Here is a 26226-nt window from a genome sequence, read left to right as displayed (position 1 = left end):
CTCTCTCTCTCTCTCTCTCTCTCTCTCTCACGTTAACTGGCATATAAAAAGGCCATATCTCTGGAACTTTATTTTGATTCCTTCAACTCATGAGGGTTATTTCAAGTTATTTTTTGAGCAATCAATTATTTTCTAAACACTTATTCTAAAAACATCATCTGGAACCTTACTAATGATATTTACTTAATTGAAATAGATATATTTGGGAGTAGCAGGACACCCTTTAATCAAAGATTATGAAATAATTCAGAGCTACCTATTTTTTGATAATCTCTTACACTAAAAGGAAGGAGGGAAGACAAAGATAACCCTAATATAAGACATCTTGCTCTTTCTGGCACACGGCACTCCATTTCTCAATTTTTTAGCTTTTCAATGGCTGGTCTCTTTTCTCTCTCATCTCTTCCTTCTCATATGTCTAGATTCCTTCTAGCCACAGCTTAAGTCTCACCTTCTGCAAGAAGAAGTCTTAATTTTCTCAATGAAATAGGAGCCAAGAGTTTGGAGGGATGATTGGGAAGAACAGAGGCATGAAGGGAATGAAAATTGGGCTATTCAGCAGCAATGTGGGCTGTAAGAGGTACTTAAGGTAGGTATTTAGTGATTATTTACTGAATTGAATGTAACATAAGCTTCTTTTGGTAAGGTTAGCTCATTTTCATGATTTTTCCACATCAATGCTCAGAGAGTCTGAAAACAGTATCCAAGAAAACAGATTGTGGGAGAAGGTGGAAAATGGATCTGGTTGGAGTTTGGGGGAAAGAAAGGATTATGTAGTAGCAGCTTTTGAAGGATTATAGTGGCAAACCATGCAGACAAGGCATGGTATGAGGATAACTAAAGTTGGTCAGGAAATTAACAAGCATTTATTAAATGGCCTCTATGCCAACCACTATGCTAAGCACTGCGGATACAAGAGTGAGGAAACAATGTACAAATAGGATATATATATAGGATAAATTTGGAGATAAATCTCATATGAAAGGCACTAGCATTAAGGCAGATAGGGAAAAGTTTGTTGCAGAAGATGAGATTTTAATTGAGTCTTAAGGAAATCAGGAGACAGAGATGAAGGAGAAAATTCCAGTCATGGGGCACCGCTGGTGAAAATGCAAGTTAGGAGATGGAGTGTCATATGGGAGAAACAGCAACGGATCGTAGAATATGTAGATGGGAATAAGGAGTATATGACAACTGCAAAGCTCAGAAGGGGTTGGTTTATGAAAAGCTTTAAAAGTCAAACAGAGGAATGTATACTTGATCCTGAAGTTAACAGGGGATCCAGAGTAGTTTAGAGAACAGGGGGCAGTGTGACACAGACCTGCACTTTAATTCTCTCTGATAGCTTAATGGAAGATTATGGTAACAGGGTGCTTGGGAGGGACCACAACAATGCTTTAAAATTTGCAAAGCATTTTATGTGCATTATTTCATTTGAGACTCACAAAAACAGAGAGGTAAGCACTAGAGATATTAGTTCATTATTTAGATAATGAAACAGGTTAAAGGTGAAGTGATGCTTAGCCATACCAGACAACAAACAGTATTATGAAACAGTAATCATCAAAGCAATCTGGTACTGGCTAAGAAAGAGTAGTAGAACAACAGAATAGATTAGGCATTCAACACATGGTTAATAAATGACCCACAATAACTTAGCATCTGACAAACCCAAAGATCCAAGCTTTTGAAGGAAAAACTCACTATATGACAGAAATTGTTGGGAAAACTGGTAAACTACAGCAGAAGTTAGGTTTAGACCAACATCTCATATCAAGATAAAATCAAAATGGATACATGATTTGGAAATAAAAGGGTGAGACCATATACAAAATAGGGGACCTAATTTACCAGTCAGACTCATGGATAAGGGAAGAACTTATGAACAAACAAGGCTATGAGATGAAAATGGGTAATTTTGATTACAATAAGTTAAAAAATTTTTGAACAAACAAAACCAGTGCAAGAAAGAAAAAGGAAAGAAGGGAAACCACAAAGGGGGGGGGGGGGGAAGAATGTCTCTGACAAAGGCTTCATTTCTCAAATATAGAGAAATGAGTCAAATGTGTAAGAATATTTAATAAATGGTCAAAGATATAAAGAGACAGTTCTCAGATAAAGAAATTAAAATTATCCAGTCATGAAAAAATGCTCCAAATTTACTACTGATTAGAGAAATGAAAATGAAGACAACTCTAATGTACCATTTCACACTGATTAAATTGGCTAATATGACAAAAAAAGGAAAATGATAACTGTTGGAGGGGATGTGGGAAAACCAAGACACTAATATCCTGCTGGTGAGCAATTTGGAACTATGCCCAAAGGGCCATAAAACTGTGCTTACCCTCCACCCCAACAATACCACCAAAGAGATCAAAGAAAGGGGAAAAGGTCCTATATGTACAAAAATATTTATAGTGATTCTTTTTCTCCCCTTCTTGTTCTTTTTATTTTTTAATTTTTCTTCATTGTTATGTGATTCTTCTTGTCTACCTCCCCTCTTCCCGGAGCTGACAAGCAATTTCACTGGGCTTATATGTATATCCTTTTCCCTCAAATCCTATTTCCATACTATTTATTTTTGTATCCTTACCAAAACACATACTGTGTATTGGCTCCAAGGCAGAAGAGTGGTAAGGGTAGGCAATGGGGGTCAAGTGACTTGCTCAGGGTCACACAGCTGGGAAGTGTCTGAGGTCAAATTTGAACCTAGGACCTCCCGTCTCTAGGCCTGGTTCTCAATCCACTGAGCTGCCCAGCTGCCCCCTAGAGTAATCTTCTAAAACAAAAGCCCCAATTCATATACTCATATAAACAAGTGATAAATCATAAGTTTTCTTCTGGATTTCTGTTCCCACAGTTTTTTCTCCAAATGCAGATAGCATTCTTTCTCATAAGTCCCTTAGCATTGTCCTGGATCATCGCATTGCTTTTAGTAGCAAAGTCTATCACATTTGATCTTCCCACAATGTTTCAGGTAATGTGTATAATGTTTTCCTGGTTCTGTTTATTTCACTCTGCATCAGTTCATGTAAGTCTTCCCAGTTCTTATAGAAATCAAGCTGTTCATCATTCCTTATAGCAAAATAACATTCCATCACTATCATATACCACAATTTGTTCAGCCACTCCCCAATGGAGGCATATTCCTTCATTTTCCATTTTTTTGCCATCACAAAAAGCACAGCTATAGTGGTTCTTTTTGTGGTGGCAAAGAATCAGAAACTATGGGGATATCCATCAAGTGGGGAATGGCTGAACATTGTGGTATATGATTGTAAGACTATTATGTCATAAGAAATTGAAAATAGGATGATTTCAGAAAAACCTGGAAAAAATTTACATGAACTGATGCAAAGTGAATAGCACCAGAACACTGTACATAATAACATCAATATTGTAGGACAATGATTAACTGTGAATGTCTTAACAATGCAAGGAACCAAAAGACATGATGAAAAAGGCTATCCACTGCTATAGAAGGAACCGATGGAGTCTGAATGCAGATTGTGAAGTGACTAGTCCGAGGTCACAAAACTAACAACAATGTGAAGTTTTCCATTCTCCAAATCCAACACTTTACCCATTATCTCACTCTGCCTCTCAACTCTTTGCTACTTAGGCCAATGTTGGCATGGCCCAACTCTATAAATTATGACACTATGTAATACTGGTGATAGCTTTATTGGAACTGTCTCAAGATTCAATACTTCATGGGGGCAGCTGAGTGGTTCAGTGGATTGAGAGACGGGAGGTTCTAGGTTCAAATCTGGCCTCAGACACTTCCTAGCTGTGTGACCCTGGGCAAGTCATTGAACTCCCATTGCCTAGCCCTTACTGCTCTTCTACATTGAAACCAACACACAGTTCCCTCAGAGTTTAAATTCTATTTTTTTGGGAGATACTATTTAATAAGTACACATACAAGGAAATATAAGACAATATGAGGAGGGGGAGATATTATTTGTAAAGTGAAGTGGGTGTTGGGAAAACATTTAAGTAGGAAGAACATCTGAGCTAAGACTTAAAGGAAGTGCATTTTTGGCCCCAAGAGACTATTGCTGGTGGAGTCACCTGGTATCAAGACACAAAGACTGATAATTATCACGTTGAGTCTAAAAAAGAGTAAGCCGGTTTGGAAAAAACAGTGAGTGAAAGAGAATAATATGGAAAAGACAGAAGGCAGGATGATAAATTCATATTTTACTGTAGCTAGGTGGTACAGTCTTTTTCAACAACCTGAAAGGCAACGATATACTTGAACACCACCAGATGGCCAATACTAAAAACAGACTGATTATATACTTTGCAGCCAAAGGTGTAGAAACTCCATATGGTCAGTTAAAACAAGACCTGGAGCTGACTGGTTCAGATCATGAGCTTCTTAATGCAAAATTCAGACTTGAAGTACAGAAAACCAGTAGACTATTTAAATATGACCTAAATAGCATCCTTCATTAATATGAAGTGAAAGTGACAAACAGACTTAAGGAATTAGATTTGGTATCTGAAGTGTTTAAAGAACTATAGAGGGAAGTTTGCAATATTGTACAAGAGGCAGCACCAACAACAAAAAAATCCCAAAGAAAAATGAGTGAGAAAGCAGAATGCCTATCTGATAAAGGAATAACAGTAGGAATATCCAGGGGATATCCAGGAATATCCTGTTTTTCTACTGTCCACTCCCTTGCCTCTCCTAGCCCCTTGACTACTGTGTGTAGAAGACCCTTCCCACACATGTGTACATGAACTGTGTACCGTACCAACTTACTGTGTCCTAGGAAAGGCTGTTAAGGACGTCTTCAAAGGATATGGGTTTGGTATGATCAAAATAGATCTTAGAACCAAGTCTTCCAATGGAGTGGCATTTCTCCACATCTGGTCATTCATATACTGATACAGGGAAAGCTTCAGGAACTTGGAAACAAAGTACAAGATCTGTGACTATGGGCTTACCTTCATTCAAAAATGGAGCATAGCACTATCCTAGGGAAAGAAAATCAGTATGGAGAATCAACTGGCTGATGTTTGAAGCTGACTCTTGATACCATATTTGTACCAAACACAGGCAAGAGAAGATAAAGGCCTCCTGTAGACAAAACTGTTTCAGTCTTTTTTTTTTTTTTTTAAATTTAAACCCTTACCTTCTGTCTTGGAGTCAATACTGTGTATTCGCTCCAAGGCAGAAGAGTGGTAACGGCTAGGAAATGGGCGTTAAGTGACTTGCCCAGGGTCACACAGCTAGGAAATGTCTGAGGTCAGATTCGAACCCAGGACCTCCCGTCTCTAGGCCTGGCTCTCAATCCACTGAGCAACCCAGCTGCCCCCAAGACTGTTTCAGGCTTGATGGAAATGTTGGCATTGATTTCTCTGGATTAACTATCTATGGCTGGGCTGCTTTGGCTTATGAAGAATGGCCTGCTGGCTATCATATGAATTTTGATATAACCAAATCCAAACTACCTCAGAGATAATTTTGCCCTTGGTTATAAAGCTGCTGGCTTCTAGCTGCATACATATGTGAACGATGGCACTGAACTGGTCCATCTACCAAAAAGTTAATAAGAAGTCTGAAACCTCAATAAATATTGCTTTTTTTTTTTTAAATAAGCTATTGCTTATAGCTGGATCAGAAAACTTCTCGTAAAATGAATGTCAGCCTTATCGGACTCAGTTATACTCAGACATAGTTATACTCAAGAGTTGTAAAGTATAAAGCTGGTATAAAATTAACACTGTCAGCTTTAATTGATGGAAAAAACTTCAGTGCAGGAGGTCATAAAGTTGGGTTAGGAAGCTTAATATAGTTTTTATTTTTTTTTTAAACCCTTACCTTCTGTCGCTCCAAGGCAGAAGAGTGGTAAGGGTAGGCAATGGGGGTCAAGTGACTTGCCCAGGGTCACACAACTGGGAAGTGTCTGAGGCCAGATTTGAACCTAGGACCTCTTGTCTCTAGGCCTGGTTCTCAATTCACTGTGCTACCCAGCTGCCCCCTTAATATAGTTTTTAAGTAAAGTATCAGATCTAGCCCTAAAAATGAACCCACTCTATTTTGTCCTTAATATTCTTTTGTGAAATTTCAACAATATGAACTTTTTATTCTTCCAAAAAACTGTTGTAGCACCACCACACTGAAGTCTTGAGGTTTTAAAATCTATGAGAGAGAGAGAGAGAGAGAGAGAGAGAGAGATATAGGGTTTAAAAAAACCCTATATTTCAACTTGCCTCTTCCCATTCAACTGGTCAGGTTATAGGGTTTAAAAAAACCCTATTTAAAAAATGGTTTAAAAAATCATATATATATATATTTTGGAGGGGTTACATTTTGAATTCTGAGTTGTATTCCTCCCTCCCTCATTCCCATTCCCTGGTTAGAGAAGGCCAACATTTGGGACAGAGACAAAAACAGGGAGAGAGAGGGAGAGGAGAGAGAGAGAGAGAGAGAGAGAGAGAGATACACACTTGAAGGTATGCATGGAAGTTGTAATGTTTGTGCCACGTTTCAGTTCAGTTTCTCAATGTTATTTAAATTTGTTTTTCAACAACAGCATAGTGTCATGTTATAAAGGAAATGACCTGATCCCTCAGTTCGTACATCATGTTCTGCATGTCTTACACCATTTTTTCATGACCTTTATCAAATTGGTGTTTGTTCTATAGTGAAAGCTCTGGTTTTGCATCAAAATAAAATAAATTCATCACATTTAGAAAATTTAAAAAAAAGCTAAGGAAAAGAAGGAAATTGAAAGGGAAAGAAGAAAGCAATGTATCCAACCAAATGCAGTTCCAGAGAATAGCAAGGAGAGAAAAAATTTTCTTAAGCAATGCACAGAAATAGAAGAAAACAATAGAAGGAGAGAGAGTTCTCTTCAAGCAAATTAGAGCTATCAAGGGGACAGTTAATGCAAAAATGGGCACGATAAAAGATAAAAATGGTAGGGAGTTAACAGAAGTGGAAGATATTAAGAGGAGGTGACAAGAATATACAAAAGAAGTACACAAGAAAAAATCTTAACATCATTGATTACCATGATGATGTGGTTACTGATATAGAGCCAGATATCTTGGAAAATGAAGTCAAGTGGATCTTAGGAAGCATTGCTAATAATAAGGGCAGTAGAGATGAAGAAATTCCAACTGAGCTATTTAAAATCTTAAAAGATGATGCTATTAAAGTGCTGTACTCAATATGCCAACAAATTTGGAAAACTCAACGTAGCCACTGGATTGGAAAAGATCAGTTTATCTCCCAATCTTAAAGAAAAGCAATGCCAAAGAAAGCTCAAATTATCAAACAACTGAACTTATTTTGTACATCAGTAAGGTTATGCTCAAAATTCTGAAAGCTAAGCTTCAGCAATATGTGAACTGAGAATTATCAGAAGAGCAGGCTGGTTTTTGAAGCAGCAGAGGAAAAAGAACAAATTACCAACATTTGCTGGGTTATGAAGAAAGCAAGGGAGTTCCAGAACATCATCTACTTTGCTTCACTGACTACACTCAATCCTTTTACTGTGTGGATCACAAAACGTGGCAAGTCCTTAAAGAAATGGGAGTACTGTATCATCTCATTTGTCTGAAGAACCTGTATGAGGGCTGAAACGCAACAATTACAACTAAACATGGAACAACTGACTGGTTTAAGATTGGAAAAGGAGTACATCAAGGCTGTATATTGTCACCTTATTTATTTAATTTATATGTAGAGTATACCATGTGAAATGCTAGGCTGGACAAATCAAAAGCTGGAATTAAGTTTGCCAAGACAAATAGTGATAATCTTAGTCATACAGACAATACTACTCTGATGGCAGAAAGTTAAAGAATTAAGAAGCCTTTTGATGAGGGTGAAAGCAGAGAGTGTAAACTTTGTTTTAAAATTTAACATCAAAAAAACTTAAGATCTTGGCAACTGGTCTCAACACTTCCTGGCAAACAGAGGGAGAAGAAATGGAAAAAATGCCAGATTTTATATTCTTGGGTTCAAAGAACACTGTAGATGATGATGACTACAGCCATGAAATGAAAAGACACTTGCTCCTTGGAAGGAAAACTATGGCAAATCTGGACAGTATACCAAAAAGAAGAGACATCACCTTATTGACAAAAGCTTGTATATAGTTTTTCCAGTAGCAATGAATGGCTATGAGAGCTAGACCATAAAGAAAGCTGGGTGCTGCAGAAATGACCCTTTTGAACTGTGATATTGGAGAAGACACAAGTATTCCTTAGACAGCAAGAAGACACTTAAAGAAATTAATTTAAACTATTCATTGGAAGGTCAACCACTGAAGAAGCTTAAATACTCTGGCTATACAATGAGAAAACAGGATTCAATGGAAAAGACTGATTTTGGGAAAGATTAAAGACAAAAGGAGAAGGAGATGGCAGAGGATAAAATGGATAGTCATGGAAGCAATGAATATGAGCTTGGACAGACTTCAGGAGAACAATGGAAAATAGAAGGGCCTAGCACACTATGCCATGGGATCACAGAGTCAGATATGACTGAATCAACAACAACAGGTGGTGCAGTGATTGGAATGATGGACTTGAAATCAGGAAGACTTGAGTTAAAATCCTGCCTTAGACACTTATTTACTGTGTGACCTTGGGCAAGTCACTTCACTCCCTTAGCCTCATTTTCCTCATCTGTAAAATGTAAGTGATAATAATAGCACCTTACTCAGAAGATTCTTTTGATGATACAGTGAGATGACATATGTAAAATACTTTGTAAAACTTCTAGTACTATAAAAATATTGCATAATTACTAGAAGCAATCAGGAGTCACTGAACATTTGGGGACACAGAAGTGACATGGTCAGATGCATATTTGACGAATATGTGGGAGATAAATAAGAAAAAGGAAGAAACTGGAAGCAGGGAGGTTAGGCTTCAATTTGTTTAGTAGCTGTGCAAGGAGAAAAGAAGCACAGTCATGCAGAATAGAGAAGCTCATCAAAAAACCAGGGGCCAGGTGTCAGAGGGAAGGGTCAAAGCTACCTGTAGCTATACCCAAAGGCACATGGAAGGATGATGGTTCCATCAATAGAAATGGAGAAACCTAGAGGAAAGCCAGATAAGAGGGGACCAAGACAACAGTTTTAATTTTGCATATTATGGGTTTGAGATGTTGACGAGATATGTCCTAGAGGTAATTGAGAAATAGATTTGGGAGTGATTTGTGTAGAGATAAAATAACTCATAGTGGTTGTGATTGTTGTTCAGTCTTATTCAACTCTTCATGACCTCCATAGACCATAGCACACCAAATCTTCCTGTCTTCTAATATCTCTTGAAGTCCAAGTTCATATTCCTTCTTTTCATAACACTATTCATCTCATCCTCTGTCATCACTTTCTCCTTTTGCCTTCAATTTTCCCCAACATTAGTCTTTTCCCATCAATCCCATCATCTCATTATCTGGCCAGAGTATTTAAGCTTCAACTTCAATATCTGACTCTCTAGTGAATAGTCTCAATGGGAATGACTCTAAATATTGTGAAATAAATGAGTAGAAGACATCCTCACTCAAGCAATGGCTAATATGTAAATGTATTTTTCATAACTTAACATGTATATCTGTTATCATATTGCTCACCTTTTCAATGAGCAGAAGAGGGGTGAGAGAAAATCTGAAATGCAAATTTTTTAAATGAATGTTAAAGAATATATACATTAAAAAAACAATAATAAAATGTTCAATGATAGGAACTGGGGTGCATTTACCAACCAAGTTTTAGTGATGGCCACATAGTTATGATGGTGATGTCAGAGAACACTAACCAGTGTTGCCCTGTGTCCTGGAAAAAGAGCACCAGAATCTATGTCACTCAAACTCACTAACCAACCTTGATACTGAACCACCCACAAAGGTCCAAGTGTTTAATATACTCAAATTTAAATTTTAAATAAAAAAAAAAGCAAAAAAATTTCCAATAGTAAGGAACACAGAGAATTGTCTTCAGTAGCACTCTATAAAAATATCCCCTTGGCCACATGAACAATCATCTCTCAACAGGGTAGCACCAAAGAGCTTATCTTGGTAAGAGGAAGTAAAACAAACAAACAAACAAAAACCTAGGTATTTTTTCCTGCTTTGTTCACTTTTTCTAATAAGTATAACCATAACTGCATCATTCACATTACATAAGAGTCAGGGGATGAGGAAATGCTAAAGTATGTATGTAATGGTCAGAAGAATCACTGGCACAAATTTTAGGAAACTCCAAAACTCTTAAAAATAAAACATTCAGTGCTCTTAGATTAGTATGATCTAACTTGAGAGATACAAACATATAACTCACACTCGTCCAGTTTTTAACTTTTATATTAGACCACAAAACTGACCACAAAATAACATGCTAACAAGATCTTTACTTCCTGCAACTTGACTATTCTCTTGCTTATTATAAATTTCACCATTTCCTGTCAGCAAGAGAGGACATCAGCTACCAAATTTACAAAGCTTCTACCAATGAGATTACCTCATACCACTAACATTTCTCATACTTGGAAGACATGTTGGAACATAAGACCTAATAAACCACATGATAAATTGCAACTCCAGAAAGAGCAAAGGGGTCTTAACAGAACTAACACTTTATTACATCAGTGTAAGAATAATTTATAGAAGCTATATAATACCATGTAATTTCAGTATAGCAAATGGATCAGTGTTTACAAATGCACACATACACACATATACATGTATGCGCTCAGGCATACCCTAAAAGTTACCAGCACTCACAGAGTACTATGGGAGCATGAAGTAGTAGAAGACAGTCCTCACCCTCAAGGAATTTACAATCAATTGGGGAAGGTAAAACAGTGAATACAACTCAAATAAAAAATTAATACAGCTCAAAATGTATTGCCTTATTAATAGTTTTTAACATAGCTTTACTACAAAGTCCTCTTTGGTCCACCATAAAGTTAACTACAATTGAATTTTTCAGTTTATAAGCATTTAAAATATGCCTAACACATTACAATTACTATAGAGCTTTATAATTTAAAGATTCTCTTGGAGTTAACAATTATTTATTGGACACGAAAGCTTAATGAAATCACTCTTCATTCCACCTCTACTTGAGTTTTCACACCCTTTATCTGAAGGCAAAGGTGAACCCAGAACTCTCATTTAAAGTTAAGGATTCTTGAAAAGTTTTCACTTTGCAATAAACTTATTTTTCATCCCTTTCTTACAATGTTAGTTTCTTCTAGCATGTTATTCTTGACATTAGCCTTTCACTTCATAGTATACATTTCTAATTATGTGTGTTCATGGTATCTGCTTACAGTGACATTTAAATGACTCTACCAATACAAAAATAGAAAAACAGACAATTTTCCTAGTAAAAAGAAAACAACTCAGAGCATCTTCTATTTTAGTTTGCCTTCTATTTTGCCCACCATACCCATATCTTAAATAATTAAAAGGCAGGAAAAGTTTGGTAGTATAAGTTTTTTTAAAAAAAAAGAACTGGAGAATTTGCTCATATAGGTGCTTTACTTATGGGATTAATATGAGACTTAAGAGAAGCCAAACTGAAAATTTCCTCAACTTTTCAGGCTTCTTTCTGACCATGGGGCAAGAAAAGTGGGGAGAAAGGACTTAAAAGAACCTAAAAACTTGACCTAATTTTCTCATAGTTCTTAAGAGCATGTTAATTTTAATGCTTACATTAAAATGGCTAGAAAGCACAATGAAGCAGAGAAAGAACACAGGACTGGAAGTTAAGAACTCTGGATTCTAGTCCCAATTTTGCCTTTAACTAGTTGTATAACTCTTTTGTCACTTCACTTCTCTAATTTAATTTCCCCATCTCTGCACATGAGATGATTGGACTTCTGAAATCCCTTACAAATTGAAAAATTCCATACAAGTTTATTCTAGAGTTCGAGTTCTCCTCCACTATACACACCCCAAGATAAGCCTTTATGGTTTATCTATAACAGGTTCTAAGCAAATGACTGGTTCTTCCTATCCTATGCCAGGAACTGTCAGACACTATTTTCTGAAAGAAAAGTATGTTGTATAGATGCCTGATATATACTTCTCAGACCTTAAAAACATTTACCATTTTGTATCAGAGTAGGGTCTTGTTCTAAGTAGGCACTTTTCCTTTGGGGTTCTGATCTAGGGAGCTTTGAGTGAGATTTCAATTCCTCCATTTCTCATGTCTAGGAAAAAAAATGATGTTTAACCACACACTTCAGAGTGTTAAAAACATTGAACTAGGGTGTTTTCAGCTTCTGACACCACTCTGGGGAAGAACAATTCACAAAACTCCAATTTTGTGAAGCTAAACATTAGTTAATAAAGGTAAACAACCTTCCATATTTTTCTCATTCTGACTTCCTGTACTCAGCTAAGATAAAACTTCTATCAACTATAGAAAATTGCCATGAAGAATAAATGAAACCCTAACTTTGATCTTAAATATAACTTAGTGATGATATCCAATAATAAGGCAATATAATTTAATGTCTACCCTTGATCATACTGCACATTCATATATACTTCTGGGGCATGTTGCCTTGCAGCTGCAAATACCGTTTCCCCCAAAGTTCTTTCTGATATCAGCTCTAGTTTTTTTTTTACCCTTTTCCCTGGGAACAGTAATCAAACCAATAGTACCACTGCTTCTGGAAAGGACATAGCAAATGACTGCTCCTATGGCTCAACTCATCATTCCTATAACTTCCCAGACAAAAACATCTCTCCCGGCCACCACTTTCCTATACATGTTATTACCTGATCCTCTTCCTTTCTCCTCATTCAATGCATGTTCTCTGAGGGCAGGGACTATCTTACTGTGTATGGTACTTAGTAGACAATAAATATACTTTCATTCATTTATTTCTAAGCAAAAGACAAATGAATAGTGGGGGAAAACCACTCCTATTTAGTGTTTTTCAAAGTAATTTATTTTACTAATTCACTTATAATCCATCCAATTTAATTTTCAAGTTAGTCATTCAAAAATAGCTCATGGAAAGTCAACATGAGACAAAATACAGTTTAGTAAGCTGCTTAATGCGGAAAATATTATATAGCAACTTCTTCAAATAATTCTTTTTTTTTTTTTAACCCTTAACTTCTGTGTATTGGCTCTTGGTGGAAGAGTGGTAAGGGTAGGCAATGGGGGCCAAGTGACTTGCCCAGGGTCACACAGGTGGGAAGTGTCTGAGGCCAGATTTGAACCTAGGACCTCCCATCTCTAGGCATGACTTTCAATCTGCTGAGCTACCCAGCTGCCCCTCTTCAAATAATTCTTAAGGGGGTAGTGTAAGGAAGATAAAGAAGGGATGATTGAATAATTAAAAAAGTACCTGTATAATAATTTTTCCTGGATTTTATTGTCAAGGACATTCTTCCCTCAGTTTCCTTTTTTAAAATAAACTATTATTCTACTTTCTGATTCCAGGTTTCCCATAAAATTTTCCCTTCTCATTCAAATTTCATCAAATAGGCTATACAAAAAGAATTAATCTCTAACATGACCCCCCCACCCCTTTAAAAAAACCCTTACCTCTACCTGTTTGGTGAAGTTTATTATAATTATTTGGGTAAGCTCAGACAAAGATGAATAGTGCCATCTAGCATTTTGTCATTCTCATTAACATTATCAATTATTAATCATATCCTTTTTCTATAGACCAATTTATGGTTGTAAGCAAGTATACATTAGATAGAGGTGGGGGTGGGAGTAGGAAGAGACATAATCCATATCAGAATGAGAATCATTGCCACAAAATTACCAAACATTTATTCATATGTTATTTTTGTTTTGTTTTGTTTTTTTTAATTTTAAACCCTTAACTTCTGTGTATTGACTTATAGATGGAAGAGTGGTAAGGGTAGGCAATGGGGGGTCAAGTGACCTGCTCAGGGTCACACAGCTGGGAAGTGTCTGAGGCTGGATTTGAACCTAGGACCTCCTGTCTCTAGGCCTGGCTCTCAATCCACTGAGCTACCCAGCTGCCCCCTATTCATATGTTTTTAGAAATTTTTTTTCCCAAAGGGAATAAAGACTGTGTTCCACAGCATGGCATCAGGTAGTTTGAATTTTGCCAAATATGAAAATTTGTACCTTCCCAAGTTATAAAGAACTAGGTACAGTAATGGGATTTGAGGCAAATCACATGAAATAATTTAACTGTGTCCCACTTTTTAGATCAGGGCAATCACAACATAATCTATTATGTTTCTACTTATATAGCATTAGGGCAAACAGAGTAATCCCACACTCCTCACTAGTTCCCACCCCAGTAGTGACAGAGCTATGCTTAATTACCACCTAATCATTCTTCTGACCAACATCATATGCCTTCAAGATCACTGGTAGATGGTAGCAAGACAACTTGAGATTGGAACAGCGAAGCACGATTGGTCTTTATGTAAAAATAAAGAATAAGAGGAAAGGTTCATTTCCATGTCCTTGGCTTTATGGGTAACATACTTTAATCAGCTGAACTAATCATCCTATACATAATGCATATTATATCACCAACGAAAAAAATTCATTTAGTATCATTGTATCAAAGTTTTGCTATCATCCTAAACAATAAATCTTCTTGCAATTTTACATAATTCAATTTTATATGGCTTCTAACTTCAGTATCCAATTATTTATAGAGTAGAGAGTAAAAGACTGTGTCATAGAAATACAGACACATTGCACCATATCTTAGAACACAAGAAGGTCCTGTGAAAGTTTTAAAAGTAAAGTTAGTAGGTAAAGAATGATGATAGTCCTTGAGAAAAATGATATTGAAAGAGCTTAACATTAAGCTTCTATCTCCAACCCCTTCTCACCAAGGATACCCTCAGGTCATTATAGCTAGAACTAACATTTGGGAAAACCCAAGTTTAGAAGCTTAGGTTGCATTTATCCTGCCCAAATCAAGCTTTCTACAAAGAAATAAACGTGCATTTTCCAAAAGGGCACAAGGAGTCTTTATAGCTATTAGAAGTAGGAAATTGCTGCACCTCCCCCGGCTGCTTATTTGCCTAACTTGTAAGGTATAGAAAAATACTTTTCTAACTTAGGTAAAGGATTTGGCCTAAGATTTTATAGAGATTTTGTGCTCTACATTTTTTCAGTGTTTTTATAAAGCACAATTTAATGTCATAAACAATCTAACTGAAGCTAAAATTAGCTCAAACCAACCTAATACATTTATCACCATCTTAAAATCAACCTACAAAAACAAACATTAAAGTAACATATACAAAGGTGAGATGAAAGCTTAACTTTTAGTTAACTTCAGTTGGACACTTTTGTTTTTAAAAAGAAACTTTGGCACAACCTTAAAGAACATTGTACTCAATGAAATGTAGAAAAGAAGTTTTGATCTCATAAACAAAAAAAAAAATATCCTGTGCAATTTTAAATAGTTGGAATATTGACTATTTCTGGCAGTTTTAGTTGTTCAATGAGATCCATCAAAGTGGATAACTCATTTTTTGTTCCAATTCTTTTTCAAACCAATTTATATTTCTCTTAATCCCTACTTGAAAAGTGTAAAACTATTAACATCAAAACTCAAATATAAAAATATAAAACTACATTGTTAGCAAAAAGGGAATAATTTATAAGAGAAAAAAGAGCATTTAATTATCTTTCATAAATTTGAAATATCTCAGGAAATACTAAATTAGATTTCTAAGCCCTTCAACTGCATCTGTGTAAGTACTTTCCCTACCAATGCAATCCCCATCCTCTACATTTCACAGTAGTCTCATAAATCACTGTGGCTCTGAATAGTCATTACCTGTAACCAATCCTCTGATGATTAGTATAGTTCTGTGTTGGCGAAACTATGGCATGTGTGCTGGAAGGGCCTACTCCCCTCCTCCTCTCCATGCATGGCTGAGGACATTTCTCTCATCACCCACCATTCTGCCCAGCTGCCCAATGGGAGCACTTCCTCCCTCCCCTGTTTCTAAAAGGTTTGTCATCACTGGTATGGTTTATAATCATCAATAAATGATTATTATACAAATGGAGACCTGCCAAATTATCAATTCTCTGAATTATCAAGAATGGTGCGTATATTTTAAATCTAGTACCAATGTCATAAAAATTTCTTGCAACTCATAAAAGGGTCTTCAGAATAGTCCTAGGATATAGGTGACAAAAGTATTGTTGGGAGTAGAGATTAGTGGGAGAGATCCAATGAACTATTAGAAAGAAGCATTTAGATATAGTACTGTCCTTAGAATATAATTATGATAAATGATCAATCATCAGAGCCACTTAAAATTAATTTACTGTTAGTAAACCAATACAGCTAGCACATTTTCTGACTCAGTGAAGTTACATTAAGAGCTGATTTCATCTTCCAACAACTGTGATTTTTTTTTGTTCTGAAGAGTACCGCAGACATTTATAATAATTATTATATATCTACTTTCTTTTAAGTGATGCATGACAGGACATAGGCCTCCCTGAAAAGCTGGTTATATGTAAAATATGGGAAAAATAAATCCTATCCAAACTCTAGCAAAAGCTAACAAGGACAGAATTTATTTCCATATAATTCATAGGTGATATACAAGTAGAGATAATTGTATTAGTAAAGAAATCCCCATTTCAAAATAAGTTTTAGTATAGTAAAATAGAAATTGAAGTTAATTTTAATAACTTTTTAAAAAGGTGGCTTGTAAAAAAATTAATTTATAAAAAACTGACATTCAAAGTAGCATTTAAAATTACAAAAATAACTAGTTCTGAAAACTCTTCTCTGCAGGTACTGGCAGCTAGCCACTAAAACCTACCTTCTTAGCTTTTCCTCAAATACAGATGTCTTTCTTTCTACATCACAGAGATAAGAAATCTCTCTTCTGTTGAAAGAGACCTCAATAGAAATTAGAAAACACACATAATATAGCATTACACAGAACCTAAGCTTTACTTCAAGAAACACAGGGACTAAATCTGTGACTTCACTAATACAGGGAACTCCCAGTGAGGGAATTTCCTCTACCAATGTTGACTGGCAACTTTTTTGCAACTCACAGTATTACAGAGTTGCCTCGAGTGCTGCGTGGTTAAGTAACTTGCCCAAATCCTTGCCAGGAATATCAGAAATGCAATTTGAACCCAAGTTTTTCTGACTTCAAGGTCAGTTCTCTATAAATACTATGCCACTGGATCTCTTTACTTCATAGCAAGGTTAAATGTCAATATACAAGTTGGATGACATCATTACTTGTACATAAGGAACACTAGTAAACTGATGCATATATTAGATGCTTAAAAGTTTGTAACTCTCTTGATTAACAGTGAGGTATTATTGCCTTTCTATCCAAATCCTGAGAACTGGTAAACTTCATATGTTGGTAGATTCTTTGTCCTTTGAGCTTCTAGTAGATATTAGATTTTCTGAAGAATTAAATTCTACCCATATAATCACTGGATGGCTAAAAAAATTTTTTCATTTTTGTAGCTTATATGCCACTAATATCACAATCACATGGAACTGCAAATTGAACTGCTTCCATGCAAAGAGTTATTATTATAGCAGCAGTGGGCCTTACATCATTCCCTGAAGATCAAGAAACTTTGGATTTATAAGTTACAGAAAAAGTAAGGGCTTTCCATGGGAAATCACTTGCTCTTCTATCAGAACAGTCTACATGACTGCTCTTTTTAGGTACTTATCTTTATTTAGGTGCTTTTTACAAAAACATAGGAAGTTATTTGCAAAAATATCATGCTCTTCAGATGAATTTTATGTCATATGATGGTTTTTTTCTAAAAGTAAAACATAAGCCTACTATTCTTTAAGAACCTAGCTGATGTCTGGTAAATTCTGAAGAATCAGTTCCCTAATCTTTTACAGGAAAAGCCACTTAAGACACAGGTCATGCATGCAACTTTATCTAAGTGATGCTGCTTGCTCACGTTACTACAGCTACACTTACTGGAAGGGATAATGAAACTTATTTATTTAGAAACTTTTTGCAAAGAAAAAAAGTATTTAAAATAAGTTGAGCATTGGCATAAACCTAGGTACCTCATAGGAAAGAAAATACTGTTTCAATTCTACAAGGATTGTTCCAGCTTCCCTATAATCTATGAGATATCCCTAAATAGTTTTAGAATTGAAAAGGAACTTAAGACTTCAGGTCTGGGCAAAAAAAGTAATCTAATACTCTCATTTTACAAATGAGGAAACTAGGGCCCCAAGAAAGGAAGTTAGTAACCCCAAGTTCACACTGCTAATTACTGGTAAGAATGGGACTTGAAGCCTTATTTCCCAATTCCATATCCAATATCCTTTCCATTGACTCATTCCAGTGAATATTTTTTAAGTGCCTACTGGGTACAGAATACCATGCTACCTGTTGGGACTCAGTCTCTGTTCTCCACTGTATATCAAAGGGCTAAGAAAAAAGCACAAATCACTGTAACAGACAATGTTACATAAGTGCATTAGAAAAGTACAAAGAGCTTCATGAAGTACAATTTCGGTAATTCTTTTTACTAAATCATCTTGAATATGTTTAAGATTATACCCCTCACTGATTCATAAGGTTATTTATTCTGAGGTTCCAAAAGTGTTTCTCAGTCCACTGTTTTGTGAAAACAGGCCTTAGTAAGATATTAAGATGTACCTAATTTTTAGAGATGCAGATAGATTTGCCCCCAGTAATTCAACAAATATCTTGAGTCCACTATGTACACAGCCCTGTAGTGCTTTGAAACCAAATCTAAAAATAACACCATAAAGTTACAGCATGATTCAGAAGTTGATAAAAAGACCAAGATGTTCCACTTCCCATGTGACAGTTAAATTCATCACAGGCCAAGTATAAACTTACTGATGGCTTCTATGAAATAAAACAAGCAATTCCAATTTCTACTGTGTGCGCGCACACACACACACACACACACACACTCACTTTCAAAAATCATCATTAAGTAGTTTTATATACAAGACCTATTCAAAAATCACCAGCATATTATTGTATCCTCCACAGAATCTAGGACAATATGTGTGCAAAGTAGATGCTTAGTAAATTTGTGAATGCTAAATGAAAAATAGGGCATATAAGATTTTTCTTTTGGCACAAAGAGGTGAAAAAAATCTTATTTTATGAAATGTCTCTCCTGGGAAAATACAACTGGCACTGGGCAAAAAATAAGAAGTCCTGGGTTCTAGTTTTTGCTCTGCTAATACTGAGGGTGGTTAGTCACTTCCTCTTTCTGGGCCTGTTTCCTCATCCAATAAAATGAAAGAGTTGTTCAAAGGGAACGGGGCTGAGGGCTCTTCAAACCCCAGCTTTGCTGGTGATCATCAACATGACCTTGGGCAAGTTATTTAACCTCTCTAGTTTTGAGTTTTTTCATCTGCAAAAATGAAGGGCTGATATAGAGAACCTCAAAGATCACTTTAGTTCTAAATCTAGAGTCCTAAGATCTCTCTTAGCTGTGAAATTCTAGGTAACTAAGAACCTATTATATAAACCCATGACAAATTAGGATGTGAGAGCACATTGTATTGTGTCTATTTTCCTCACAGAGTGATCTGTATTCAGGCTGCAACAATGCTAGGGAAGCCTGCACAGATGTTGCCTGGCAATCTTAAATTTTATGTTATAACATACATTCCCCACTCCCCCCAAATCAAACCAACTCCAGCACCAACCTCATAGAAAAAACTGCAATAAAAGAATTTGTGCAACCTACTTGCTTAAACTAATTAGTATAAACTCAGAAACAATTTAACATGACATTGTAAGGAAATGCCAGCCTATGCAATGTTTGTGTTCACAAAATACAAATGGCTCACTATGCACACTTACTTGTGTCATAAATGGTATAAGTTATCAAAACAATTTTGTAGTTTACACGAGCACTGTCAAAATAGGAAAGCAAGGAAAATCTTGTATGCTATATAGTAGGGAGGAAAGCACTTTATATATCTAAAACCTCTAATGGAAGTTTCTTGTTTCTTCATATAAAGTATGCAGTAAAACAATTTGACCACATTATTATAGGGCTTAGTAGAGGCTTCATATTAAAAAGAAAAATTCAGTTACACAGGCAGGGGAGTGGAGAATCAGGACGATATCACAAATGAAAATGATTTTCATAATCATTGTCCTCTGAATGCTTCTAGGAGCCACTGGCAGAGCTTGCTTACTTCCAAATCTACCAAGGCATTCATTCCTATAAATATGCCAATGATGTCAACTGAATAATGGCTGTAAATTATTCCCCCTCCATCATTTCTGCTGGTGCTTCCAGTTAGCTCAAAATACTCTTGATTAGAAGTGTTTATGCCATCTTCAAAGTTATCGACAACTAAAATTAGTTCTTGTTTTGTTCTAACCTAAATGCCATTTAAAATTAATAGGTCACTGAAGATGATTAGCACTTCCTATTCTATTCTATTCATTTCATCTTCATTTCTTTATATAACCAAATGGCAAACAAGTCATAATGTACAGATTCTTTTCTATTTGCCCTCAAAATACAATTTCCTTGTAGCCAGTGCTTTTTTAAATAAACAGTATTATGAAGTCTTAATATCCCATCCTATGCCAGATGTATATCACAGTATTAAGGAATTTTAGTGAGATATTAACATATGGTTTTATGAATGCTGAATCAGACATTACAGCTAGGTAGCATAGTAAACTGAGTAACCAACCCAAAGTTGGGAAAACATCTCTCTGACTTCAAATTTGGCCTCAGTTACTTGCTAGCTATGTGACCCTGGGCAAGTCACTTAACCCTGTTTGCCTTCTTCACATGTAAAATGAGCCAGAGAAGGAACCGGCAAACCAGGATCTTTGCCAAGAAAACCCTAAATGGGGTCATGAAGAGTCAGACATGACTGAACAACAAAAAATCAGTCATCAAGTCTCCTATATAGCTAGTTGTTAGTTTTTTGTTTGTTTTTTTTTTAAGTTGGCAGCCTAGGTGAATTTGTCCATAAATGTACTATAAATATTGCCTTTAAACCACTGGTTGGTGTTTCATAAAAAAAAATTTTTTTTAACCATTTTATTTATAAAACAAAATGTATATGGACAACTGCATATTTTTTATTGACTTTTCTACTCATTTAAGACTTCCCCTACCATCATCTCTTTTTTCAAGACTAACTTAAAAAAAAGAAAGCCTTACCTTCTATTTTAGAATTGATACTAAGTATATAGGACACCATACAGAAGAGTGGTAAGGTTAGGCAATTAAATGACATGTACAAGGCCAATGTTTCTTTTCATGCTTGTGTTCTTCTAGTCTTGCCAGCTTAATCACAGAGCTGGACCAAAAAATATTTCCACTTTCCAAATAAGATGTTTAGTTGTTTAATTGCTAAAGAATGAGTTTTAAACACTGCCCAAATATGCACTTATAATCAAGATAAATTTTTTAGTGTGAATGCTTATTGATATCTCTCCTGCTGATTGACCTTAAAATTCCAAAGCATTGTTTACTCTGCCAAACTCAACTAGCAGACTGTTGGCTTGAACAAGTAGTTAACAAGATTTCCCTGCCACAGTAGTCTGAACCCAAAGAGAACTTCTTCCTATTTCACACTTTGTCTTTTTTCCATGATCTTTTTTTGTTCTTTGGTGAGGAATAAAAAGATGCTTCCAAATTCTAACAGTAAGATCATGTCATATTGAAAATTAACCAGACATGATTTTCCAAAGGCAACACAGTATGCTGATTCATCTGGACCTATGATTTCAGCAGTTATGAGAACTTCCATTGTGAAAATTCTCTCTACCAGTGTAGATAAGTATCTACCTGTAATTTGTGGACTAAAACAATTTCTGGAGCACAGAGAACAGTGATTTGTCTGGGGTTACACAATTAGTATGTTTCAGGTCAGATTTAATCTTCCTAAAATGCTCAGCACTAATATGTCAGAATGCCTCTGAGTTGTACTAATAAGAAGCATTATTTAGTAAGAATAAGCTGCCACGAAAATCTGAGATCTCGTGACAATCCCCTTAGTATATGCTGTTTTCTAATTTCTTGGAAAATGATTAAAGTTAGTATATAGAGATAGAAAATTATCATCTCTATTAAGATTTAAAAGATCAGTATCTTTTTTCCTAAAACAAGACTTTAAAGGCTTGGTTCTATATTTGCATTGGAGAAATATTTCAGACTTAAGGACAAAAATGTTAAGGGATGGGGGCCCAACTTCATGCTTGCCAATTCTCTAAGGCCACAGAAACAACTTCTAGCACTGCCGAGGTTGGACAATCCTAACCTAAAGCAATTATATATAACTCTCCTGGTAGAAATGTGACAAAACTTTAAGGGGCTAACTTGGTTAATCTTTAATATTTCCACTTTCTCTCAGTGATAAGATTTTCCTTTACTTTTCACTACTTTACTTCATTGAGGAAATTTTGAGATTTAAATAAATTGTGACTTAGGGCAGGAAGAATCCAACTATAAGAACAAATTCATATAATACTGTACTTATACATTGAACTGCAAACTTTAATTGCTCTATAGAAACAGTAATTTTGCTGAAAGTCTCCCTATTATAAAAATACCCTCCAGAAATTCACTAGTTGCCAAATAAAATGAACTTTGTTATCTTACAGATATAATAAACAAGTAATCTAAATTTAACATGTTGAATATCAGAAATTAAAACAGCCTAGCAACTTATGAACTCCAGTGCATCAATAGTCAATTTATTTCATGGACCAAACAAAAGAATGCCCTCAAATAAAGTGGTTGGAACAAATCAGAATAAAAGCTTGGCTGGCCAAAAGGCTTTCTTGTTTTTGTTGTTGTTTTTATCAATGTCATTAACAGCTTAAAGCTTTAAAAAAAAAAAAAAAGACTTCAGAATAGATTTTGTAATCCCAGCAGTGGCTCTCACAATTTATTTTTTGAGTTTGACTGAAGCTCAATCCAAGATTAATTGAAAATGAGTTGATAGGTTTCTCTTTACAAAAAGGGAAAAAATCTCTTGTGTTGTGCTAAAATAATATCTTGTTAATCTTCCCAAGCCATCCAATTATATTAAATAGTAATCACACATTTTCTTCAGAGGAGATGGCTACTGGTGAAACAATATCATTTCATAATCCTAAACTAATAGTTAAAATACCTCCTTTGCAGGTCACACAAGACAAGATCTCAACAAAACTAACCAAGATTAAGATATCAAACTTTGATCTGTCTTACAGATATGGAATTTATCCTAATTTGGAATGGATTAGTGGAGCTTCAATTTTCCTTTTCCTCTTTTATTATATTTATTATATGTCTGGAAGGGCAATTTTCTATAATGCCAAAGAATGGTGGTACAACAGGCTATTTCTCATAAGCTACTCTGGGAGGAAAGGGTCTTTCACCTTTGGGCTAAATCTGTGAAAGTGTTTGAGGTAGGCGGTGAAAAGGGGAGGGAGAGAAGAAAATACTCTGGTTATCTTATTCTCAGAGACAATTAAGGAAAAATTAACGTGGCATCCATACTTTTTCCTGGGGGAGGTAAAACTTGGGGGATGAATCAATCCAAGAGGACAAAGAATGGGTGTCTAAGGGATGGGGGTCAGAGAAGTTAAAATTTTGTAGTTGGAGATCATTTTGTCCAGTCCAAACATTTTGCAGATGAGAAACTTGAAGCCGAAAGAGGCTCTTGGAAAGGTTGTGTGTATACCAGCCTAACGAGAAGTTAAGAGCCACAAAGACTAGAACCCTATTTTTACAGGAAAAGATGTAGGATATAAGAGGTTAACCTTAGGGACAAAGGGACATCTCACGAAGCTTGCGAGGTCCTGGTGGGACGAAGAATATGCTTGCCTCCAAGAACAAAAAATGATTGGGGGGGGGGTGCGGTTCGGGGAGCACTGTCAGCATCTGCTAGGTGGGAGAAAAAGATGAAATCCTCACTCCAATCGGATGTGAAGCCAGAACCCAGGCCCAAAAAAGCCGAGCCTTGGATAGGAGGGCGGGGGAAGGGGATGCGAGTCCAGAGTCTGGGTCTGGGTCCCCAGCAGCATCCCTGGGGTGGGGGAAGGAGAAGAGGAGAGAAAGACACCAAGGCCTAATTGAGCTACAGAAGCCTGTGCCCCAGGGTCGGCGCTCCCGCACCTGGTAAATGGCCGCCCAGCTGCCGGCCTTGTCGATCTGGTTGAACTCCTTCTCCATCTCTAAGACGTTAAGGGCGGCGGGTGTGGCTTCTCCCTTCTTTCCCGCGGGTCTGTCTCCTCCGCCGCCTGCGCCGCCGCCCTCCACCGCCGCCTCCAGCTCCGGTGCCGCCCTCACCGCCACCTCAGTCCCTCCTTAGTCCTCAAACCCTAGGAACCGGCCGCCGCTACCTCCTCCTCAACCACTATTGCTGCCTCTTCTCATGTCAACCCGGCAGCCGGAAGTACGCACCGCGCCTGCCTCAGGCCCCGCCCCGGGCCGATGGCCAATCCTCGCGGGGGACTTCCGAGAGAGGCGGGGCCAAAGGGAGGTCCCGAAGGGTGGTGGGGAACACTTCCCTTTCTGCCTCTTTACTGCGCTTTCGTCAGGTCCCGCGAGACGTCGGATCCGAGCTCTCTTACTCCGCCCCGCCCTCCCCCGGGCTTCCGGCCGAGACCTGGGCACGCGCTCTGTTACCTAGGCGACTCCCTGAGGGCCACCTGGATTTAGTTCTGCCTTGGACTCTTTCCCAGGTGTGTGGGTTGATGCATTGGGTGCCAAACATGGAAGCCAAGGTTCAAGCCTTGACACAGCCCCCTGACTCACTGGATGACCTTGACGCTAGTCATGTGCTCTCCCTCTCTCTCAGCCTCAGTTTTTCAAGATGTAAAAGAAGGCGTCCCGCAAACCCACTTCCTCCGCCAAAACGTCCGTGGGAAAATAAGTTATATACCTGTCAAAGACCTTTCAATTATTGCTAACTGATTTTTTTAAAAGGGCATTGAAACTGGGTGTAGGGTAATAAGTATCGAATTTGGAATATCCAGAAGGATCTTGTTTCTAGTTCTGTTTTTACTACAATCTGCATAACCCTAGGTCACTTCTCTGGATCTTAATTTACTGTTCTGTATAATAAAGGGGTTGGTTGGATTAACAATGATTGACAAAGCCCTTAACATACACTATCTGATCCTTCTGCCTACACTGTGTGATAGATATTACAAGCATTATTTCCATCTTATAGATGAGAAATGTGAAGGTCAGAGGGGTGCAGTTGCTTGTTTTGTTCTGCATTTGCTTCTCTCATATTTGGCTTCATTCAGAAAAAATCCCTGGGAGTGAATAATTCCCCTGTAGTTCCCCTCTCCAACTCTTCAGGATTTTTGCAGCAAAGCAAAAGAGCCTTACAGAAATTTATCAGCTGTCCTTTAATACCTGACTGACAATAGCTGTATATCGTGACCATCCAATATTTTCTGATTGGAGATAATTTGGTGACAAGTTGAAAAATAAACAAAAAAATGGTTTCAAAATAAATGCTTTTACTAGCAGAATACTTGAGGAAACAGGCTTAAAGCAGTTTATCGAACTCTTTTTCATTGATCTGGCAGTCAATGACCCATTAACTAAAATATTCTTTGAGATGGCTGTCATTCTAGAATGATGACTATTCACCCAGAGTCATGGCAGTTATTTATAGCTACCTTCCACTCCCTAATCAATGCTAGGAGGATCCTGGCTGTTGGCACTAGGTAAATCATCTTGGTTTTTTGTTGTTGTTGTTCCACATATCCAAAGGCTTTATTGCAGATTTTCATCAAGATTCCTTGCTCTTTTCCCTTTATCACCCACCCATATTATTCTTGCCCTTAAATTTTAAGTTGCAAACAAAAAGACTAATAAAGTATAGCTCTTTCCATATTGAGTACAACTGTAATTTTGTAGGTGTCCCAGACACAGACTGCAGAAGCTTGATTGCCTCTATCTATCATGTGAGATGTTCCTTGAGTTATAGAACATTGCTTGAAGGGACCTTAGAGATGATATAATCTAACAACCTTAATTAGCAGATGAGGAAATTGAGACCCAGAGAGTTAATAATCATAGATTTGAAAAGGGCCTCAGAGGTCAAGTATAATACACTAATTTTACAGCTGAGGTGACTTTTTTTAAGGTCAAAAGGTAGTTCTGGGCATAGATCCAGATCTTCTTACTCCTCTCTTCAGGGCTTTTTCATTATTCAACAATCTGATAAATATCTTTCCTTGTAGTTTTCAGACCCTCCTTATTTTCATGTTTCTCTGTT

General features: G+C 36.7%; 1 protein-coding gene across 1 annotated transcript in view; it reads right to left on the bottom strand.

Moving 5' to 3' along the window:
- Positions 1 to 24342, bottom strand: part of PTPN1 (protein tyrosine phosphatase non-receptor type 1) — an 84531-nt gene extending 60189 nt beyond the window's left edge. Inside the window, exon 1 of the mRNA XM_044663828.1 lies at positions 24105 to 24342. Coding sequence (XP_044519763.1) covers positions 24105 to 24161 — 57 coding nt within the window. The 5' untranslated portion in view covers positions 24162 to 24342. The remainder of the gene's footprint in view (positions 1 to 24104) is intronic.
- Positions 24343 to 26226: the final 1884 nt, after the last annotated feature.

This window comes from Gracilinanus agilis, chromosome 2, assembly GCF_016433145.1.
Source record: "Gracilinanus agilis isolate LMUSP501 chromosome 2, AgileGrace, whole genome shotgun sequence".
Lineage (NCBI taxonomy): Eukaryota > Metazoa > Chordata > Mammalia > Didelphimorphia > Didelphidae > Gracilinanus > Gracilinanus agilis.
The sequence above is the reverse complement of the archived record's forward strand: the minus strand, read 5'-3'. Positions and strand labels throughout refer to the sequence as shown.